This window comes from Fukomys damarensis, unplaced genomic scaffold (assembly GCF_012274545.1).
Source record: "Fukomys damarensis isolate Sample0158 unplaced genomic scaffold, DMR_v1.0_HiC HiC_scaffold_7, whole genome shotgun sequence".
NCBI classification, from domain to species: domain Eukaryota; kingdom Metazoa; phylum Chordata; class Mammalia; order Rodentia; family Bathyergidae; genus Fukomys; species Fukomys damarensis.
In genome coordinates, this window is record NW_022900919.1 from 40209113 (window position 1) to 40228232 (window position 19120).

Here is a 19120-nt window from a genome sequence, read left to right on the forward strand (position 1 = left end):
AGAACAATCAGCTACTGATTTTATGAAATCTCTGACTTTCATTCGTATCAGGATGTATATGTCCCATCGCATCTCATGGCGTAGCCCTGTAGAGTTCTTACGTTTCAGGTCCTAATAAACCCTGTCGTGTCTTCCCAGACTCATGAGGAAGCAATCCTCTTTCCATGGCACTCTGATGGTTTCTGCTAAAGATTGCTTTTGTAGATGGCTCATCCTTTGCCCTCATGTATTTCACAGATGGGAGCACTGAGATAAAGAAAAGAGCACCAGTGAGTCATCCAAGTTCACCTCCTAGTGAGGGGCAGGCCTCGGCGTCCTCCCTGGTAACCCTACTGAGCATCGAGGCTCTGCCCACCATGGACAATGAGTGCTTTCCCAAAATGTGTACATTGGTGTGCTTGTAAATTGAACTTTTTTCTAACTCAGCCGAGAAGACAGATGGTGCTTAAGCAAAATTTATACTTCAGCCTATAGTACAGAAGAGACTATCACTTTCTCATTGTATTACTTGGGAATAGGAAGATTGGTTTATATTTTAAAGAATTGACTTTTACAAAAGTGGAGTTTTCATTGTTTCCTTGCCTCTTTTCCAAAGATCATTTTCTCTAACCTCTAACCTCTGCTGGCAGGACCATTGATTCAGACTTTTCTAGTCACTGAAGCACCTCATTCAACTTCTGTCCCTGGTGTTTGTCCCAAACAAGCAACTCTTTCTGCTTTATTTACCCCAGCAAAAGAGTGAGAGAGGACAGAGCTGTGCTGGACAACCACAAGTGCTCAGGCATACTTGTGCATGTTTATACACACATACACACACACACACACACACACACACACACACATATAATCACCTATAAACTTTTTTTGGTTGGTTTGTTGGGGTTTTTAAAATACATTTTATTTTATTTTATCCTATCTGACCCCCCACCATGTTTCAGGGGGGGTTCTTTTGTTTTGTTTTGTTTTGTTTTGAGTCAGGGTCTCACTGTGTATTCTAGGCTAGTTTTGAACTCACTATGTAGCTCAGCCTGGCCTGGAACTCCTAGGGATCCTCCTGCCTCAGCCTCTCAAGTGCTAGGATTATAGGCATGCACCACCACACCTAGCTCTCCTGTAAGCCAGCCCCAAATGGTAGAAAGAACATGGACACTTGAGCCAACTGGGCCCAGAGTCTAATCCCTCCTCTACCTCTGCTGAGCATTTCTACTGAACTCACCAAGCTGTACTTACAGTGGGTTCCTGCTGAGAACCCAGAGAAACAGAGCAAGTCCTATGCCTGTTTAAGTAGTCAAGTGTGAGGGACCTGTCCAGGCTCCTATTGCATTACCCCTTCACACCCCACCCTCATCCCTTTATCTGGAGTATTTCATTTATTCATGATTCTCACCCCTGCCACTCAGTCAGGAATATTCTTTCTGTGCAGCCCACTGCTGTGTCCTAGTGCCTAGAAGGTACTGGCCCACAGATCTATGCTAATTTTGGATGGATCGATTTGACTCTGCCTGATTTCACTTTCCTCTGAGGTCAGTTTCACTCAATAACTTTGAGGTTACTGTAATTGCCTGTGTTCTTCATCGTTTCTTTATCACAGTAAAAAGTCCTCCTACTGTAAACTGGTCCTTCGTGTCCTTTCTTCTGAAGTAATCTAGAAATGTTGCTGACTACTCTTTAAGAAGTTGTATATGAATGAACAGTTGCTTCTCTGAATCAGTATTATTTTTTCAGGTTTAAGGGTTTCAAGAAAGATGACATTCTGGGAGTTTCATACAATAGGTTGATCAGAATTGATGCAGCCACTGGGATTCCAATTACAACATGGAGATTCACCAATATGAAGCAGTGGAATGTCAACTGGGAAATCCGGCAGGTAAAGGGAAGTTTCTGGTACTCAGTGACTTTTGCTTGTGTTTTTGCAGTGCTGGAGATAGGACCCAGTACCTTGCACACACTAGGCAGATGCTCTGCCACCTATAAATGTTTGTTCCCCAGAATTGCAGATTATTCTGATTTTAAGAAAGTGTCTTTATATTTAGAACTAACAACCTACAGAAATGTGCCAATGGTGTGCTAAAATAATCATGTGCAACTCCAGGCAGTCTCCTTCCTAACAGGCACAGGCCAAGTGTTCTGGTTTTGTTTTTGTTGTTATTGTGTTTGTTGTTGTTGCTGTGCTGTTTTTTGTTTTTGAGACGGGGTCTCACCGTCTAGCTCATTCTGGCCTTGAACTCACTATGCAATCTAGGCTGGCCAAAAACTTGAAGCAATCTCCCTTCCTCCGGGATCACAGGCATGTGCCACTGAACCTCAAGGGTCAAATGTTCTTATTAACACTGCGAGCTGGCTTAGTCTCCATTCAGACTTTTCATACACACAGACTGTAAAATTGCTTAGCAGTATGTTGATTTTCATTGACTCAGCATAAGATTCAGGTTGATGATTACTTGGTATGTAGAACCTACCTGGGATAGAACTGCTTTACAAAGTAAGTTCAAATAGACCCACCATTCCAGCTGCCAACAGATCTAGCTGATCCAGGGCGCAAAGGCTCAGTTGCCCACCTTGGCATTCCAGTGCCAAGAGGGTATGTGCATGGAGCTGACTGAGAAAAGAGACCTACCACTTAGTGTGTGTGTGTGTGTATTTTTTTAAACAACGTCTCATTGAGTCTCTGAGTTGCCCGAGATGGGTTCAAACTTGCAGTCCTCCTGCCTCAACCTCCCAGAGTGCTGGGATTACACCATGTGCCACTATGCCTGGCTTACAGTTTTCTTAAGGACTCTGGACTCCTCAGCAGCACTCATAACCATCTGGGCACACACGTGTAGAATAAAGGTCAGAGATCTATGTTCCCTAGTGCAGCCGCTCTAACACGTTGATGCTTTTTAAGATCTCCTGGTCCACACTCCAGCTCAGTAAAATCCAAACCTCTGGGAGTGGGGCTGGGCACTGTCACTGTGAAAGTTTCATGGTGATTCCAATGCGAATGAGAGCCAGTGATATGTGGTGCCTTGAGTGTTTGACTTTCACCTCGGGAGGGGCAGTGGACAAAGGAAAATTCAGGCAGGCCATTTATTCTCCATTGAAGAGTGCAAAACTCCACAAGGGAAGGCTTGGGTAGCTCTTAAATCTAAACAGCCAGATGGGCAGACAGAAAGTATGAGGTATGATTGAAAAGTACTGAAAGTGTTTGTTTCATTGTTAGAATAAAAGATATATTGCCATTAACCCCCTCACAATATTCCTCCTCAGTTCAAATACACTTACCCCATTATTCTAGCCACTTTCCGAAGCAGTTCTGGAAGACCCCTTTCTTTCATGAATGGCTTTAGTTGTTATCGTGGCTGCCTGGATATTCTGACTGGATTCCAAACATTTCTCTTTCAAAAGTCATTTTGCCTTCGGGGAAGAGCTAGATGATGCACTGTGCGGGATCTCGGCAAATCACCCTTGTACGCGTGCGCTGGGAATACTTTACCAGATGCGCATCAGAGTTGACACCACAAGAGGTCGCAAAGAGCAAAGACCTGGCTCCCTTGTCGGTGTGGGACGTGGGATGGAAGCGGTGGTTTCTTGTGCGGTCCGTAATGCGTGCATCTCCTAGCCACTTCAGCCCCAGCGGCCAGGGCCGGCAAAGCAGCAGCTACCCCGCCCTTCCTAGTCCGACTTTAAGCCCCGCCTCCCCTCGTCCACCCTTCCTCTTCCAGGTGGCGATCGAGTTTGACCAGAACGTCTCCATTGCCTTCACCTGCCTGAGTGCGGATTGCAAGGTTGTGCACGAGTGCATCGGCGGCTACATTTTCCTGTCCACCCGCTCCAAGGACCAGAATGAGACCCTGGACGAGGACCTCTTTCACAAACTGACTGGTGGTCAGGACTGAAGCAAAGCAGGCCCGTTTGGCCTGCACCGAGGAGACGCGTCCTCCCTGGGCAAATGGGGTCCGTGGAGCGCGTAGACCTGCCCGGTGGGCGGTTGGACTAGTGCAGAACAGGTCCACCAGGGGACTCCCGGACCCTCGCCTCATCGGCACACTCCAGCACACCTCTGTGCCCACCTCGCCCTGTGCCAGCTCCGCGCAGGGGCCTCAGTTGTCGGCTCTGTACAGGGGGAGGGTGAGAAGAGGTGGTGCTGCCGGGCTCCGCCAAGGCCCAGTGTGGAGCTCCAGGGCCGTGCTAGACGTGCTAGACGTGTTCATCTGCCTCACTGCTAAGTCAGTGTCGGAGACAGTAGGGGAAAATCGTGTATTGAGTACGACTCCTAATACACAAACTCAGGTATGAAGAGAAATAGGTCTTTTCTTACTGAAGTAGATGTTAGTCCCGTCCTGTCTACACACACTTTCTCCTTGGAGATGGAGGAAGTGAGGGTGTGGGGCCGGGTTATGGGTACCACTTGGCACAAGCGGTCTTCGGAGTCATCCTTTATTGCAGTGACATCTGCCGAGGTGACCAATGACCCCTCTGGTCTTGGTTGCCCCTCCTCTCCTGTTACTGCTGCCACCCAGAGCCCCCGTCCCACTCCTGGAGATCCCAATAACATTAAAGTCCTTCTTGAAGGCATGGGTGACAACAGGGGCAAGGAAAGTTATTCTTCAACCCAGATCCACACCTCAACTGCTGCTGCTGTGGATGGGGTTCGGGAAGGCAGGCAGTTCTTTATTCACAAACCACCTCCATTATTTCCCAAGGAGTCTAGTAGGGCCCCACCCAGCTGGTCGAGGAGCGAGGCAGACTGGAGACCACCACGTTCATGGTCTGTGTGGTAGGGAAAGACTCCTGGGACCCCGTGTCCTCCTGGACTTGCCGTGATGCCCAGCCTTTTCCCTCAAGGCCTTTGACTTCCATAAAACACAGTCCAGTACCAGGACCCTCTTCTCTGCTTCCTGCTATATCATCCTGTCCTAAGTTTTCAGCCTGGGCCAGTTACCTCCTGAATCATCACCCACCATTTTGGTTTATTAGTGGTGGGAGGAGTGAGTTTGGAGGAAGTGAAAAGTGATAATAGAAGTAAAGGGAGATATCAAATATTTTATTTCTTTATAAATATTGTACTGCCACCCAAAGAACCTGAGTCGGAAGGAGAAGCCGAGTTCCAACTGCATTTCCAGTTCACTTGGATTGCACCCCTCGGGGGCCAGGCCAGGGCCCCGAAGCCCACCAGCCCCCAGCCCCAGCTGTCATCTTTTTTCCCATAAAGCTACCTGAAAAGCAGGATCTCAGCAAGTCCAGCAGCTGCATGGACTCAGCCTTGGGGGAGACCCATGGCCCCGGGCCAGAAGCTCCCCTCTGGGCATTCTCTGCTTAGACATATTCCTGAAGCTCCCAGGCACCAGCTGAATTTCTGAGACGTGGCTCAAAGCTCAGGCATGGTTTTATGTGTGGAAAATTTGGTTCCCATTATAGAGAATCCTGTGCTACTGTGCTCAGCTTGGAGCTGGTCATTTCTCTGTAGCCCAGGGCTCTATGTGAACCTGAACAGGTCTTTCAGATCATAATGGACTCTCCATAAAATGGTGCATCTTCATCCCACACCTTGTCTGCTGCCAAGGAGATCAACGCTCCGTGTCCCATGGGCAGGCCAAGGCCACTCCACCCCCACCTTAGCTTTTCATGGTGGGCTGATGTCTCCAGGGAAACACTCCCTGGAATTGACTGGTTTTCACTAAGCTGCCTGTAAGGTTAGCACTTTCAGGAGAGCGTTTCCTCTATAACTAACTACACAAACATCGCAAGGGAGTAGTGGGGCAAAATGACCTTAAACGCACTGTTCCAAAGAACAAATCCAAATTTCTCCTACACTGGGTACAAAAGGGCACCTGACTTCCTATGATGAAATTTTAAATGAATGTGTTCCTTTCAACACTGGTTGCTGTCTTAGCTACCCCAGATGCTTCGATCTGCATTTTTTATTTTGTATGGCTTTTTTAATTACAAGGTTTATATGGATGTGAATATAGTCCAGTTGTGTCCTCTTTACTGCTGTGTGCCGTCTCTTTAAAGGCAAATGAATCCTGCTAGGAAAGAGGCCTTTCGGGTCTGATGAGCACCTCTCCCTGCCATCCCAGATTCCAGCACAGGCTCTGCAGTCCTCTGAAGTCACCGAGATAGAACCTCACAGCCTCCAAGGCTGGTGGCCAAACAGAGTTAGGCAGGTAATGTGGGTAATGGTGCCCAGTTTATAGATACTGTAATCCTTCCTGCCATGCTTACAGCAGCCCACAGAGGGGAAGAACACTTGCTGCCTCTTTCTACAGGGAAAATAGGCCCAGAAAGTGGATAACTTGCTCACAGCCTCATGGCCCATAACGAACCAGGCTCCAAAGCCAGGTGTATCATAACCCAGCAAACCCTACCCTCCCTCATCCACTTGTGCCCCACTCCTAGCCCAGATGTGGCGTCCCTGACTCAGGGTCCCCACAGCAAGCTCATGCTGGTAGAACAGCCAGAAGATAGCAGCTGCTCCAGAGTTAGCTAGGAGAGGGGGATGGATCAGTAGGTCTGGGAGTCACAGAAATGAGGAGCTTGAGTATTTTTTTATTATTATTGGTGCACATGTTTGCAGTATGTAATGTTTACATTCCTTGTAAGGAAGTATTCAATTTTTTATTTTGGGAAAGTCTCGAGGTCAGAAAAATGAACTGAGTTATTTGAACACTCACCTTTCGGCCATAGGCACCAGAGAGCAAGGTATGTTGCAATATTTACTTTCTGAAATCACTTAAAAGGTATTTTTCGTATACTTACCAGATTCCTTTTCCACCTCTACATTCAGGACCTCTGTTCATTTCGTTATTTTCTTATACAAACCTGACTTTCTGGCCTCTTCCCTTCATCCTCCCCACCCCAGAGTCTCCCAGAGGCAGATGGGCAGTAGGAGGACTTTGCCTTTCAGCCTCCCGCCCATGGACTCCTAAGTCCTGGAGCTTGACTGGGAGATGCAGAGGTCGGCGCTTGGCTCTCACTTGTGTTCGGGCTTCCCTGTCTTTGGACATCGCCGAGGTGGTGTGGAAATACTGAGTGCTATCGAAGGAGGGAGAGAGAAAGCCACCGGTCCTCTGTTCTGTCCCCACAAACACCTGTGCTGCCCTGCTGTCCTTGGGACGGTAACTTCTTAATGAGGAAAATTTCTGGCTACCTGAAGGGAGGGTCCTAAGAGATTAAGCCATCCCTATGCCCAGAGTTACGTGGAAGCCAGGCTGGGTGGTTTAGAGAAAGCTTCAGGAGCCTCCTGGCATTTCCCCACATCGCATGCAGAACCAAGAATCAGTGCTACGGCTTGGGTCGGGGCTGTCTCCACCGGACCTCACTGACCGGACAGTGTAGCGGGGCTGAGGTGGGTGGGGCCTGTAGAGATGCTCCAGCCGTGGGAGCTTCACCTTCACCAAGGGTTTAATGTAGCCCACAAGAGCAGATTCATTTTCCAAAAGTGGTTTGTCATAAGCACGTGGCCCCTTGGTCCTGTCCTGTGCCCACTTGTCCTTCTGCTTTTCCACCATGCATGGAGCAGCAAAGGCCTCATAGAGCTTTCCCTGTAGATTCTCTGAGGCTCCTAACAATAGTGGAAAATGTCCTCTCAACGTAGCTTCCTCTGCCTCCCTGTGTGACCTTGACAAAGACCCTGAGTCTCCTACTGCCTGTCCTCCGCTTGGTCCTGGAAGAGAGCCCTGTAGCTGCTCCTCACCCTCCTGGAACTGTTTATCTCCTTTGCCCTGGAAGCAAGAAGTGCTTTTTTTTTTACTGCTCCTGAGGCTGCAAAAGTGGGGAGGAGGCAGAGCCCTTAGTGAGGGGAGCAGCAAAACTCAGGGCCCAGAAGGATCCAAAACCCCAAGTTTTGCCTTCTAATGCAAAAGATGCCACCATTATAGGCCTTGGTGACAAGGTAGGTGCATTAAGGGGCCCATTTGGGTCCAGCACCTGGTAAAGGACACTTCACTTGTGCCACTATGGCCATGAGGAGACAGCAAGGACAGCCATCCAGGCAGCACTCGGATGTGGTGGGACATTCAGTGGCCAGGGAGCACTCGAGGTGAAGATCTGACCAGGCACTTGCCAAAAAGCCCTGGATCTCTATGCTGTCACTTAACTTCCTGAATGTTCGCAAAGAACCAAGATTGGCAGCCAGGCCAGACCATGGGACCCAGTGTTATCAAAAAAGAAGAAAAACAAGATTCAGCACTAGTGTTTCTTTTCCAGGAGTTACACACATCCAATTTGGACTTCAAAACAGAAGCGCCTTCATTGCTGTTGAGGGTCAGGGGCCACCCACTAAGCCCATGTGGACTGCATCTCTCTACTCCAAGTGTGGTCCTGGGCCACAGCATTTGTCAGAGGTGCAGGATCGGGACAAGGAGGGTGAGGGCAAAGCACCCAGGGCACCTTGTAGAGGCCTCCACTGTCAATGTGCCAGCAGAACTTCACCCTCTGTGTCAGTCCCCTGGTTGTGTAACTTGAAGTGCAAAGTAGGCTGAAAGTCTTAATCAATCAGATGTGCCCTGGGGTGAGAGAGAGAACAGAAGGCTGAATGGCTCTGCCAGCCATTGTGCCAGTGAGTGCCATCAGCTCTCACCTCTCCGAAGACCAGTCTCAGCTCTAGCGAACACTGCAGGGCCAGAAGAATTAGCTCACATAGCAAGGGCAATCCCTAGTGAGTGCCCAGAGTCCTCTCGCCTGGTCCTCTGGTCAGGTACGGACTGTCAGCCCCACGGCACAAATCAGGAAGTGTGAAGGGTTGTGCTGGTGATGGTTGGCACCTCTGTGGTCCAAGCCAGCGCTGGTTTGCCCATTCCTAGGGTGCGAAGACCCCCCACTGCTGACGTGACATCAGTACACACAGGCTTGGGGTCGAGGTGAACATGCAGCTCCGGCAGGGACCAACCCATCACAGCACGCAGTGGAACGGTGTACACAGAGGTCAAGAGATTTGCCGTGGTCACCAGCTAGTGTATGGGCATCGAGGATTCGAATCCAGCCCTTGCAACCTGCACTGCTCTTTAGTACTCCCTGTATTTCCCATGGGAATGCAAGGCCTCCTGGGCTAAGCGTCCTAGGTTGTCTTAGATTGTAGTGTTGTCCCAGAGCTGATTTTTCTAGGATCATATTTGAGGAAGGCCCTCTGAACTCCATAGATGTTGTTCTCCCTTCCAACTGCTTTAAACTACATTTCAGATGCTACAATGAGAAATTTTCTACTGAAGAACTCGGATCTTAATTCTTGACCCACTTGTCCAGTAGGACATCTGTTTGCCGGTCTGGGCCAGAGGTGGGGTCAAGGCCAGGAAATGTCTGCCTTTTTCCCAACAAAGAGAACACCGAACCCTGACCTGAGACACCCCATGCCGCTCCCACCCCCACCGCTGGTTGGCCCAACTCTCACTTTTGCCCGCAAACAGCTAATGCCATTTCCCACCAGACATAGGCTGTCTTCCAAGGCTGAGTGAAATGTCTGAATCCTGACCTTTTCCCCTCTTCTTAAATGATTGTTTGAACTTTGCAAGTATTGAGTAATCAGTTCCTAGTAAGTGACCCAAGCAAAGTTCCCTCTAGGACAAGGAGGCACAAACAGCAATGAGTTTGGGGTGGGAAATGTACTTGTGCTAGTTTGGTCGGGTCTGAGATCACAGGGATTTGTGGGGTACACCCAACCTAGTGGTCACATATTTAAGAAATCCTACCTGGGGCCAGGCATTTAGCTCAGTGGTTCCACCGCCTGCCTTGCAAGCGAAAGTTCCCGAGTTCAATCTCTGCTAGGAATACTACCTGGTTTATGTAATTCAATGAATTCATGGGCAATATTTGTTCTTTGAAAGTTATTTTAGTCATTGTTAATATTATGTTACAAACAAAATTAAAATCTACTTTCTTACCTTTCAAAAATATAAATTGTTAAATGTTTATTATTTTTCTTAAAATCTTACAGTTATTTTTTGAGTGGATCCCAATGACAAATTCCAGCTATTTGCTTTAGTAAGACATAATGTGAAATATGGAAATGTCAAATAACTTGCCAAAGATCACACAAATAAATGTATTATAAAACCAAGCAATAACCTTCTGTAATACTAGATTTTGAGCATCTCTGTAATTAGAGTTTCTCTCCAGTTTTCTCTCATAATTTAAAACTTCCTCTTCTGAGAGTCCATCATATCATGGCAGTCATCATTCAAATCCCTGTATCTGTCTGCCTGTCCCTCTTTCATATTCAACTGTGTGTGTGTGTGTGTAAATGTATTATAAAACCAAGCAATAACCTTCTGTAATACTAGATTTTGAGCATCTCTGTAATTAGAGTTTCTCTCCAGTTTTCTCTCATAATTTAAAACTTCCTCTTCTGAGAGTCCATCATATCATGGCAGTCATCATTCAAATCCCTGTATCTGTCTGCCTGTCCCTCTTTCATATTCAACTGTGTGTGTGTGTGTGTGCACAATCTTAGATGTGAAAAAGTGAAAATATTAATATTAAAATGTATTAGTCATGAGAAAGTTATGTATTTATGTACAAATACACATACACACCTGTGTCTATACACAATGTTATTTTAACATCATCCCATGATTCAACGAGGCTGCTGTGGCTCTGGGTGTTATGTCACATGGCTTTAATCAGCCACAAGGGAGATTGAAATACTTGGCTTTTGTTCAAAGTAGCCATGGGCTTGACCAGCAATCAAGGTTCTTTTGGTGATACAGAAAGAGAGAATAGACACCAAGAGACAAGGCATTACAACAGCTGCTAAAGTCACTATAGTAGTTTAAATGTAGTTTTAAAGCTACCAAGAACATCTGAGCAAATAATTCTATAATGCTGCATAATAAGCATTATTCACAGTGTATTTTTTAAAGGACATATGAGAACAAAAGGAAGGAATAATTTGTGTTGTTATAGTTGGGGGCAGATCAGGGAAATTTCCCAGAGGAGGGCACACTTAGCCTTGGCCTTGAAGGGTGACCAAGGACTTGTCAAGTGGAGAGGAGGGCAGGTGTTGGGTCAGGCTGGCAGAGGGTGGGTCAGCAGAGGGAGGGACCTGTGAGAGCTCCTACCCATGCGGTGCTGGGATCAGACAGGCGCATTGGGAACAGGCATGTGGCCGTGAAGGAGAACAAAAGTCAGGGTGCAAGGCAGGACTCAGGATAGCCGAGGGCTGTCACATGCTGTGGGCTGGCTAGGGCCTCAAAAAGAGCAGACTTGACAGCTGTCTCGGAACTAAAATCAGCAGACTCTTGTTTGTTGCCAGCCTCATTATTTGCCTACCTACCAGACCATTTTCCTTTCTTCCTTGATAGCAGAACCTGATTTGGGCTGAGTCCATGTGTCTAAGCACAGTGACACATCATTTTGGCCTACATTCACCACAGCGGGCCTAACGCTGGACTTGTCAGCTTTCCTTGCAGGTAAGGGTGTACGTATAACCCGACTGTGAGCCGTGAGGTCTCGGGGGAAGTATGCTGTGGAGGACTCTGAAATATTTCACTATCGTGGTGAAGGTGAGGACACAGCTGGTTTCCCCCTCACTCTTCCTGAGTCTTCCCTGCCCTGAATGTGGTTGTGATGTTTGGAGGTGCCATAGTCACCTTGCAACCAGAAGGCAACAAGGATGAAGGAGATACACTAAGATAGCAAACCCCAAAACCAGAAAACTTCTGTGCCATTATGGAGCAAGTGAAGGGACACCAGTAGCTGCCTAGTTCTGGACTTTTTGTTAGGCAGTAAAAATAAATGAACATAGCTAATGCATTATTCGATGGGTTTTCTGTAGAGTGCAGCTGAACAACTTCCTAACTGCGGTAAACCATGAACAAGTGAATCGGTGGCATAAGGAGACAAGGATTGAGTCTGACCCTGCAACCCTGCAGTAGCATTGGCCAGCTGGGTGGATGAAAAGCCAATAAATAGATAGATAGATAGATAGATAGATAGATAGATAGATAGATAGATAGATAGATGGGGGAGAGAGAGAAAGAGGGTATCAGAGGAAGGAGAGGGTGGCAGGCCCCCACATTCTGTTTGGGTGACTCAAAGCCTGAGATGAGGGTCTGTGAAGCCTGTGTGAACCTTCGCAGTGGCGCTGCCCTTGACTCTTCATTTGGGGGACCCTCTGCAGACCTAAGTCAGCTGATACTCTGCATAACAGCCTTGCTATTAATGAGACTTGATTATTCTCCAAAGGATGCAATACTTGGGACTCTCCAAGACTAAGTGAGGTGAGTTATGCGGCTGTGATGAAGTACTTCAGTGAAGGGTTTGATAAGTAAAAACCCCGATGAGTGAATGTGTGTAAATCGTAAGTCCCTCCTGAGATCAGTCTCGGAACAAGAATCACAAACACGTTTTTGATGCTGGAAGCGTCAGTTTGCGAAAAGACCTTGCTCACCAAATAACTTTACTGAAGATGGATTCTTGCTAGATAGTTTTTTGTTTTGTTTTTTGTTTTTTTTATCATTCACAGGAGTTGAGGAGCCAAACATTTTCTCAAGTAAAACAAGCAGGAATTTTTCATGCTCTTAAATGTTCCAAGAAAAGCAGTAATCTTGGAATACTAATCTCAGACTCTTTTTCAGATTTAGTTTGCGAAATTATTCCTAATTCCTCCAGCAGTAAAATGAAAAGAATAGCACGTGACTCCCACCTAAAAGGAGGGCAATCAGCAGAAGCTGTTCAGCCACTTTTAGAGTCTAAAGCACCTCTCATCTGGATATCTTTCAGGACCACTATTTAGCTTACCACACTACTTCCAAACCACTAATAACCCCTTTTGGTTCTACTTTCATATTTCAAACTTGTCTGCCGTCTCCACCTCTGTTGCCATCACTCGGAAACCATCATCGGCACACACAGCCCCCAGTTTTACAACCTTCCTGCTGTAACGCTCCAGCTTTGCAAGGCCCCTAATCAGCACAGCAGCGAGGGGGTGCAGCACATGAGGCCTGCCTGCTCCCCCTGCAGGCTCCCTCTTGCTCTCCCCTGGATCATGGGTCCCACGAACGTGTGCATGACAGCTCCATCTCAACTCAGACAAAGCAGCCCTTCCCGAAGACCACCTGCAGTCCCCTCCCCAGTTCCTGTCTATCCCCCATTTATTTCCTTCTTAATTCTTACTGTGATGGGCAACTACCTTGTTCATTTATTTACTTACTGTCTGTGTTTCCCAACAGAAGGAAAGCTTGCTGAGAGGCGAGACCAGGTCTGCTCCGGCATTTAGAACAGTGTCGAGGGCACGGTAGAATTGCGATGTGTTGAATGAGTGAGTGAGTGAGTGAATGAACGAATCTGACCGCACAATTATGGCCTGCATCAGTCCACATAAACAGATTATGCCGCAGCAATAAGCAACCTAAAGCCACAAGGCTTTCTTCCTCATACCACTTATCCCTGTGTCCAGCCCGGGTTTGCTCTGGGCTTACTTGGGATCCTGGCTTGATGCAGAGGCCCCGTCTCAGAGAGTGTCTTCGCTGTGCCACAGAGGAAGAGCAGCTCTGGAGGGCCTCACATCATCGATTAAATGCACTGGGTACATCACTTCCTGCTACAGTTAACCGGCCAAGGCCGGGCGCGGAAATGTGATCCAACCACAACAGCCAGGAGTACCCTGCCGAATGGAGAGCAGAGAGACCGTGAAGTGGGTGGAAAACAGCACTAAGAACAACAGCTTAGTAAAGAACCCCAAATAACCTTTCCAGCCTCTTCTCCCTCTGCTCCTCCCCCACAGTCCTTGCTATTCTGCCACCATATTGAACTGCCCATTCCTCCCACACCACACAGCCTCCTTCCTCTCCTCTGCACACGTTGGATCCTCTACCTGGAGGCTCTTCAGAGGCAGCCACTACTCTAGTCACTAGTCGGTTTTGTCTGTTCTTGAGTCTTTACTTACGGGGCCCTGCGTAGATGTTCAGCACACCCGGCTTGTTATTCAAGTGTTGCCAGGTGTAGCACTTTTTATTCTTTTTTGTGGCTGTGCAGTACCAAGTAGTATGACTATGCCACAACTGATGCATTGACCTTCCTATTTATAAAGCCTTTTGGGCCAGGCGTGGTGGCACACACCTGTAATCCCAGCACTCGGGAGGCTGAAGCAGGAGGATCGCTGTGAGTTAGAGACCAGCCTGGGCTACATAGTGAGTTCCAGGTCAGTCTCAACTACATAGTGAGACCCTGTCTCAAAAAACAAAACAAAAACCAAACAAAAAAGAGGCCACTACCTCTCAGGAGTGCAATAGACTCATGGGCCTTTGGGGTCATCTCATAGCAAACCAGAATGCATACATGGTCTGCAGTTCTGCCAAATCCTGAAAACACATTAGTGAAAACCTAGACCCTTGGCCTATGCTAACAGAACAAAGTTCAGCCCTGTGTGCAAGGCTGCCTCCTGCCACCTGCCCCTTGTAGACTGAGAACGGCATGAGGGCAGGTAGGGTACAAGTGTCATTCCTCTCTAAGGCCCAAGTCTATGAGCACCAGACACATGTGCTTGCACGTTCCCACAGTCTGTGTGCTATACTTCTAAACCAATTCCTCTACTTTACAGATAAAAAAAAAAAAAAAAAACAGAAGCTTAGCACAGACCTTGCACCCAGTAAAACAGGATCAGTGTTAGGATGAAAATCCAGCCACTTGCACTCCATTTAAGGTTCTGGTCACTTGAGTGCTCTTCCTCTGGCAGTGTCAAATTCAGAATGTGGTTTAGCAAAACAACCTACCCTCTGGCTCCTCTGCCTTCCTACAGCCAAACGCAACAAAAAGTGACAAATTTGCGTCCAGCCTCTCTTCCCTATTTGAATCTTTTCTCTTCCACTGTGGATTTTAAAGGACCTCAAACCGTGTCTTTTTACATTTTAAGTATTCTAGAAACCCTCCTGTGAAATCTTACCAGCAATGAGTGATGCCTTATGGAAAAATCAGCCTGACCATCAACCCGTGACAATTTCGGGTCCTCAAGATCATTTCATCTCAGACAGGTTGACCACAGCTGTAAGTCCACTGCGATGTCTTGGTCCCTGCCACTTGAAAATCTCTTTTCTAAGGGGAAGAGGGGTTGCAGGGAGGGGAGGGGAATGGGAAAAGAGAAGTAAGATATATCACACACAGCTACAAGTTCCCTATGATGACTGTTACCATTATGTGCATATACAATGTATCAATACATTTAATATTATGTTTTCTGTTGTTTTGTTTAAAAGAAAGAATGTCTCTTTTTCTGCATACCATTCCAGGAAGCTGGGTCTTCCTAGGGACCAGACAACCTGGTACCGTCTCCTCCCACAATCGGCCCTGTCCGTCCACTTATCTCTGGTGTCAGAGAAGAATGTAACTTTAAGCCTGCACATTCCAAGCCTGCAGCATTTGAGGGAAGAACCCAGAGCATAGCCAGCTGGCATCTGAAGGGCAGGGCCATGCTGAGCACTCACCTGACACCTGGGGTTGAGAGCTGTGAACAGAGACTAAGGGGAACCCCTTGGAGAGCCTTGGGAACAACCTGTATTAAAGGGATTGAATGCTGGGAGTGAGCCAATGGGGTCAAAGCCCCTAGAGACTCTTCCGCTGCCTGGCGCTCACTAGGTGCACTGGCTCAGCTGCATCTGGGGGCTAAGCTAATGTCAGGGCAGGGGAGATGTGGTCCACTGTACAAATAAGGCCAGAAAGGAATTGAGTTCCTAATCGTCTCGCTGGACTATTAGGAACTCACCAGACAAGCTGCTTTCTTCTCTGGGACTGTTTTCTCCCTCTAAACTGAACAGAATTGGGTGGAACTGGGCAAGTGCTGAACTCCCTCAAAATCCAAAGATCTGGGGCTGGGATGTAGCTCAGTGGTGCTTGCTGTGCCTTCCTGTTAAGCTCAAGATCTTGAGTTCAATCCGTGGTTAAAAAAAAAAACAAAGCCAAGGATCTCTATGACCCAGATTTTTACCTGAATGCAGAAAGAAAATATAGCCAAATGTGTACTTTCTTTCCCTGTGGCTATAATTTTCCTAACATTCCAATGGTGTGGTCTTCTAAGAGAAAAGAAAACTCCCCTAGGGCCAGGGATTTAGCTCAGTGGTTGTGGCACCTGCTTTGCAAGTGCAGGAACCCAACTTCGATCCCCAGTACCAAAAAAAGGGGCTCCCTAAAGACCCACAAGCATTTTGGGTCTCTGAACTGCATAACATTTTTTTTTTTTGGTACCAGGGATGGAACCCAAACCCTTATGCTTTCAAGGCAGGCGATGGAACCACTGAGCTAAATCCCTGGCCTGGAGTGCATACTGCTTTGTGACTTAACTTTTGGCCTGCACTTCTGCTTCCTCCCCCATCTCCGCCCTCACCTCAGCCCTCTCCAGCACTGGGCTGCTGGTAGACCCAGGTTGCTGGTCACCAGCTCCTGCTTTGAGGTCCACCGCACTGCCTGTGAAGAACATCACATTCTACCCATCCCTGCCATGCCTCTTTCCATTCATGGGTCTTTTCCCCCAAGTGCTAGGCTGTGCCTTGGGCTAACAGCTGAAGAACAATGAGGTTCTCCATCTCTCAAGGAAGTCAGCCTTCAGTGAGGCAGGAGCCACACCAATGGCCAGAGGACAGGTAGCAGATGTCACCTGGGAGAGGACACCAAAAAAGGTCACCTAATACATTTGACACAGGTGCTAGCGGTACCCACCCCTGTCCCGGTTGCCCACGCTCAGGGAGAGGCAGGTGTGCCTGGAGACAGAACCATAGGAAGACCCCTGGAGCTAGGAGGAGAGGCTGGGGGTGAAGCTCCCACCTCCTTACTAGTTGACCAACAGTCCCGGATGTGTTCTCCAAGTCTCTCAGTGAGTTCCCATGGCACTTACTGGCTCAGTAGCAGGCCATCAGGCTCCATCTCTGTGCCAAGTCCCTAGCTCTGGCAGGTACAGGGGAGTGGGCTCAAATGCAGACTGAGTCCACCGAAGGTGGGGGAACAGCTTGGAAAAAGTCATGGGGTCAGACGTAGTGTGATATCTGGTATGAAGCGACATGTCGGGCACCATCTGGAAGACACGTATTTGTTGGTCCTGGGACTTTGTCGTGGAACCTTAGCATCCTTCCTGAGGTGGGACAAAGACCTCATTCATTTGGCTTCCAAGTGCTAAAGAAAAGGGACTGAAAACATGGCCTGCCCTGCGGCAGAGGGTGACCAGTGGGCCCTTCCCAGGAGGCTTCTTCAGTCCTGTTCCCAGGGGCCTAAAAGTTGGCTCGGAGTGCTGTGAGAATGAACGAGTCATGTATAAAAGAAACGTCCAATCTGCATGGCTTCTTTCATGATTTAAGTCTATCTAAATACTTGGGAAAATTCAGCATCACAGAAGGTGAGTCATTGAAATCTGTACTAATATAGTAATATCATATCAATTCCATAGCAGTACAAGTCAGACAGTTCATTAGTCGTGTGCTCCAGAACCTAGTCCACCACCGTAAGCCTGTTTCCTCATCTGTAACATGGGAATAGATAGTACCTGCAGAGGATTCAGTGAGAGGATGCACATGGCATTAGCCTCTGACTATATCCTGTGTGTGTGAGTGTGTGTGTGTGTGTGTGTGTGTGTGTGATTACTGGAGACTGAACCCAGGGCCTTCACACTGAGCTACGTCTCCAGCCATTTTTCAAACCTGCAATCCTCAGCCTCCCAGAGTGTTAGGATCACTGGCTTGGGCCACCGTGTCTGGTTCTGACTACATTTTTTAGCATGTGTGCTGCTGAAGCGAGAACTCTGACTACTTTTAGAAAAGATCATGATGGCGACCAGGAGTGTGTGCTACCTAATGGGGCAAGGACAAGGCCGACCTAGGGCCTGGCAAAGAACAAGCAGCAGACTCAGCAGGTCTCCCTCTGCTTCCTCAGCTCAGGAGCCTGGCGGGCAGCCTGCCAAGGATCCATCTGTTGCACTTGGGGATAACCTGAATGACAAAGCCACCAAGAGGGCCAAGCTCAGACAGCCCCTCCGTAGGCAGCATGGCCAATGCTGGCTTGGAGGAGCCCCTGATCTGGTCTTACAGAGCTTCCTGGTACCCAACTTCTTTCCTCCTTCGAGTCTTGCACTAGGCACACACTGTCTCTAACTTTCCCCTCCCTCTTGGCTTCCTGACCCCACATGGCACCGTGTGCCCCTCTGGGACCAGGCCAGGGCTCCCTAGGGGGTGATGGCACCCAGAGAGCATGGATGTGGCCTCTCCCAGGCCAGCAAAGCCCCACAGATGAAGGCTGCTCGGGGCACACTGTGGAGAAGGCCTCAAAGGAAGGGCTCCAGGGAACTCCCAGGGACTTCCTACTATCCTGGCAACCCAACCGACCAGGCAAGCAGGAGTCCTGGGATTGCTCAGTGCTCCCCAGATAAGGAGTGACAGAACAGACAGGAAGCTCTCTGGTGCTTGTCTGTGCACACAGTTGGGATCACAAGCCCTGATCTTTCAGACTTCTTCGTGGGGCTAGAGGGAAAGGGGAACAGAGTGCCAATCAAGACCCCATAAATGAGCCATCTCTGTCCTTGGAGCTCTGGGGTGCACAGGGCCATCTGCTGTAAACAGTGGCCGCAGGCAAGGCTCAGGTTGCATCATCACACCTTCAGGGGCTTTTAGAAATCCAGACGGAACACCCCAGGCCTGGGGCAGGAATGCACATTCTATATCTCTCCTCGTGTTATTTTTCCTCACTTTTATGAGAGCTGTGCACCCAGGCTGCCACCAAACTGGATCCCAGAGCAACCAGACTCTTCCTGGAGCAACTCAGATGTGTGTTCTGCCTGCTCCAGCTCCAGACTCCTCCAATATCCCCACCGATTACGGTCCCGCCCCTTCCTTGGGAAAGAGGGCGTCCTCCTCTGTCGCTTGACCACTACTAGGCCAATCCCAGGAGATGGGAAACAGGGTGAGGCCAGATTCCTGAGAGGTGAGGGGCCTCCTGGGCCTGAAGGCGCCATCGGTCCTCACAGCTGACCCCCATCGCTCAGGCCTGGGATAGGTGGAGTGCAGGGGAGGGCTGGGCGGAGTTGCCAGGCCTGGAGAGGGGGAGTTGGAAGATGGGCAAAGAGGGAGTCAGCTAAAGAGAGCGAGGTCCGGTGGAAGGAGGGGTAGCAGGGGCTGGAGGTGTTGCGGGAGGGGCCGGTGGGAAGCAGGCCTCCTTCCATCCCGGTCAG

The 19120-nt window shown here is 48.6% G+C and overlaps 1 protein-coding gene across 2 annotated transcripts in view; it reads left to right on the plus strand.

Annotated features, from left to right (window-relative positions):
• The window catches only part of Fermt1 (fermitin family member 1), a 36577-nt gene extending 26737 nt beyond the window's left edge, over positions 1–9840 (plus strand). For both annotated transcript variants that reach the window (XM_010607502.2, XM_010607503.3), the window contains exons 14-15: positions 1726–1867; positions 3705–9840. In XM_010607502.2, the coding sequence (XP_010605804.1) occupies positions 1726–1867; positions 3705–3878 (316 nt within the window). In that variant the 3' untranslated portion in view covers positions 3879–9840. The remainder of the gene's footprint in view (positions 1–1725; positions 1868–3704) is intronic.
• The last annotated feature ends 9280 nt before the right edge of the window (positions 9841–19120 follow it).